Genomic DNA, 2,536 nt, shown 5'->3' on the forward strand with positions numbered 1-2,536 from the left:
TTTCAAAATTCTGTGTAAAAGTTTGGTGAACCTCATGAAGCTCTACCAGATGGAAGCAAAAATTCAAATTCGGTCAACAAATAAAGAAGAAGCATTTTATGTGAATTTTAAAACATGCATAAATTAATTTCGCATAAATTAGCAAAAAAAATTGTTCTGGTCGAAATTTCAAGATTCTGTGTAGAAGTTTGGTGAACCTCATGAAGCTCTACCAGATGGAAGCAAAAAAATCAAAATCAGTCTACAAATAAAGAAGAAGAAGCATTTTATGTGAATTTTAAAACATATGCATAAATTAATTTCGCATAAATTAGCAAAAAAATTGTTCTGGTCGAAATTTCAAAATTCTGTGTAGAAATTTGGTGAACCTCATGAAGCTCTACCAGATGGAAGCAAAAATTCAAATTCGGTCAACAAATAAAGAAGGAGAAGCATTTTATGTGAGTTTTAAAACATATGCATAAATTAATTTCGCATAAATTAGCAAAAAAATTGTTCTGGTCAAAATTTCAAAATTCTGTGTAGAAGTTTGGTGAACCTCATGAAGCTCTACCAGATAGAAGCAAAAAAATCAAAATCGGTCAACAAATAAAGAAGAAGTAGCATTTTTTGTGAATTTTGAAAAATGCGCATAAATTAGCATATTTAATGAATTTCAAAATTCAGTGTAGAAGTTTTGAATGCCCCACCTAGTGCTATCATATAAAGCAAACAGAATTGAAATCGGACTTGAAATGGCGAAGTAGTAGCATTTTGAAATTGTGGACAGACGACGGACGCCACGCCCCACGCCACGGCATAAGCTCATCTTGCCCTTCGGGTCGGATGAGCTAAAAAGTAACCCTTAAATTACGAACAACTTTATGAAATGGCCCCTGACCAGCAGGGAGAAAAACTGGTGTCATGAATCGTAAGTCAAACATCAAACGTCTCAAATTCCTGAAATGACCGATATAGTGGAAGCCGGGAGTTGCAAAGTGGTGTAGCAATTCTGATTATCGCCTTGGTTGACAAGGCGGTATAGGTATTGTACGTTGCCACTCTCCACCCAGCAAATCATGCCGGATGTAAAATGCAGTTAAACTGTTGAATGATTTTTTTTTCTCTCCAAGCCAAACAAATTCATAGGTCAACAAGCTCACACGGGTTTATAGTATGAACCTAGGAAATGTTTCTATCTAGCGCAAAATTGAATATAAAACGAAGAATTGACATAGGAAAACAGGGTCCAATCTTGCAAAGACCTGTGATCGATCCAATCGACATCAACTAGGGGATGTATATTATAAAAAGATATAGATATAGACATATGCAATAAAATAGAAGTCATTAAGAAAAGACTAAATTCTTTGTAGATGCTGATACAGTTTCGGGCATTCTATATTATTGTTATGATCGGACCAATCACAATACTTTGGGAAACGGGGCCCAGCTGATCTACCTTGGTCGGTGCTGTAAGCCACTGCCGCTGGCTTGATAAGAATGTCAAATCTATCAAGAAGTCTTCCCATTGTAGAGGATGGGCTTACTTGGACATGTTGGACTTGATGTGGTTTCCCTGAAGGGCATATGATACGCAATCTGGCCCCTTCTGTTTTCAAGAAATAGGAAAGATGGGGATAATAAACGTAATTCTTATATTGCTTCACTCTTTCAACAATTAAATAACCATACTTTCTCCTTGCTACATCCCTTCCGATGCCATACCGTAGGCTGGCCTGAGATGCACAATAAAAAAATATATACAACGCGGCTGTTTACTATATGGACCTTACAGTAATTGTTTAAACAGTTTAAAAAAATAATGTTTAAATCTTAAGCAACAGAGTTTAATTTTCAATATCTAACTTTCAATAAATTAAACATGTTTGTTTAAACTGTTAAACAAATACTGTAAACAGCGTTGTATAAAATCTTAAATAGCGTTTTTACTGTGTGGGGAGATGGACATCCTATCAGAGGCGTCGATTATTGGGGGGCAGGGGGGGCGATCGCCCCACCAATGAAAAATTGGGGGGGGGCAAACATATAATTTTGCCCCCCCAATAATTCCGCATGTGCTAAAAATAAAATAAGATTGTAATGTTACCCAGAAATCAGCAAGCGAGATTGAGATACACAACTCGTTCTTCGTCTAAAATCGTGCTCAAAATGGCCACTTTTCAGATTGGAATATCAAAAAATTTCAGCTCGCGCTTCGCGCTCGCATCATTTTTGTAACAAAAACCCATACTTTCCATGATTGAATAGGTGAATATGGTCCCGTTTTCAGTTCTAAACCTCAAAAGAACTCCCACTTCGATTTGCAATAATCTTTTGTTGGATATATATATCTTGTTCTTTATTAAAAACGTCCATTAAACTCAATTTTTTTTTCAGATCAAAATATCAAAATTTTCAGCTCGCGCTTCGCGCTCGCATTAATCTGCTGGTGAGATATATATGTATATATATATGTGTGTGTGTGTATATATATATATGTGTACACACATATATATAGGCATATGTGTGTGTTTGTGTGATCGAGCGCCTTTGG

The 2,536-nt window shown here is 36.0% G+C and overlaps 1 protein-coding gene across 1 annotated transcript in view; it reads right to left on the reverse strand.

Moving 5' to 3' along the window:
• Nucleotides 1-1,511, reverse strand: part of LOC121430330 — a 16,544-nt gene extending 15,033 nt beyond the window's left edge. Inside the window, exon 1 of the mRNA XM_041627612.1 lies at nt 1,442-1,511. Within this exon, the coding sequence (XP_041483546.1) occupies nt 1,442-1,511 (70 nt within the window). The remainder of the gene's footprint in view (nt 1-1,441) is intronic.
• Between the last annotated feature and the right edge of the window lie 1,025 nt (nt 1,512-2,536).

Source organism: Lytechinus variegatus, chromosome 1, assembly GCF_018143015.1.
Source record: "Lytechinus variegatus isolate NC3 chromosome 1, Lvar_3.0, whole genome shotgun sequence".
In the NCBI taxonomy this organism is placed as follows: Eukaryota; Metazoa; Echinodermata; class Echinoidea; order Temnopleuroida; family Toxopneustidae; genus Lytechinus; species Lytechinus variegatus.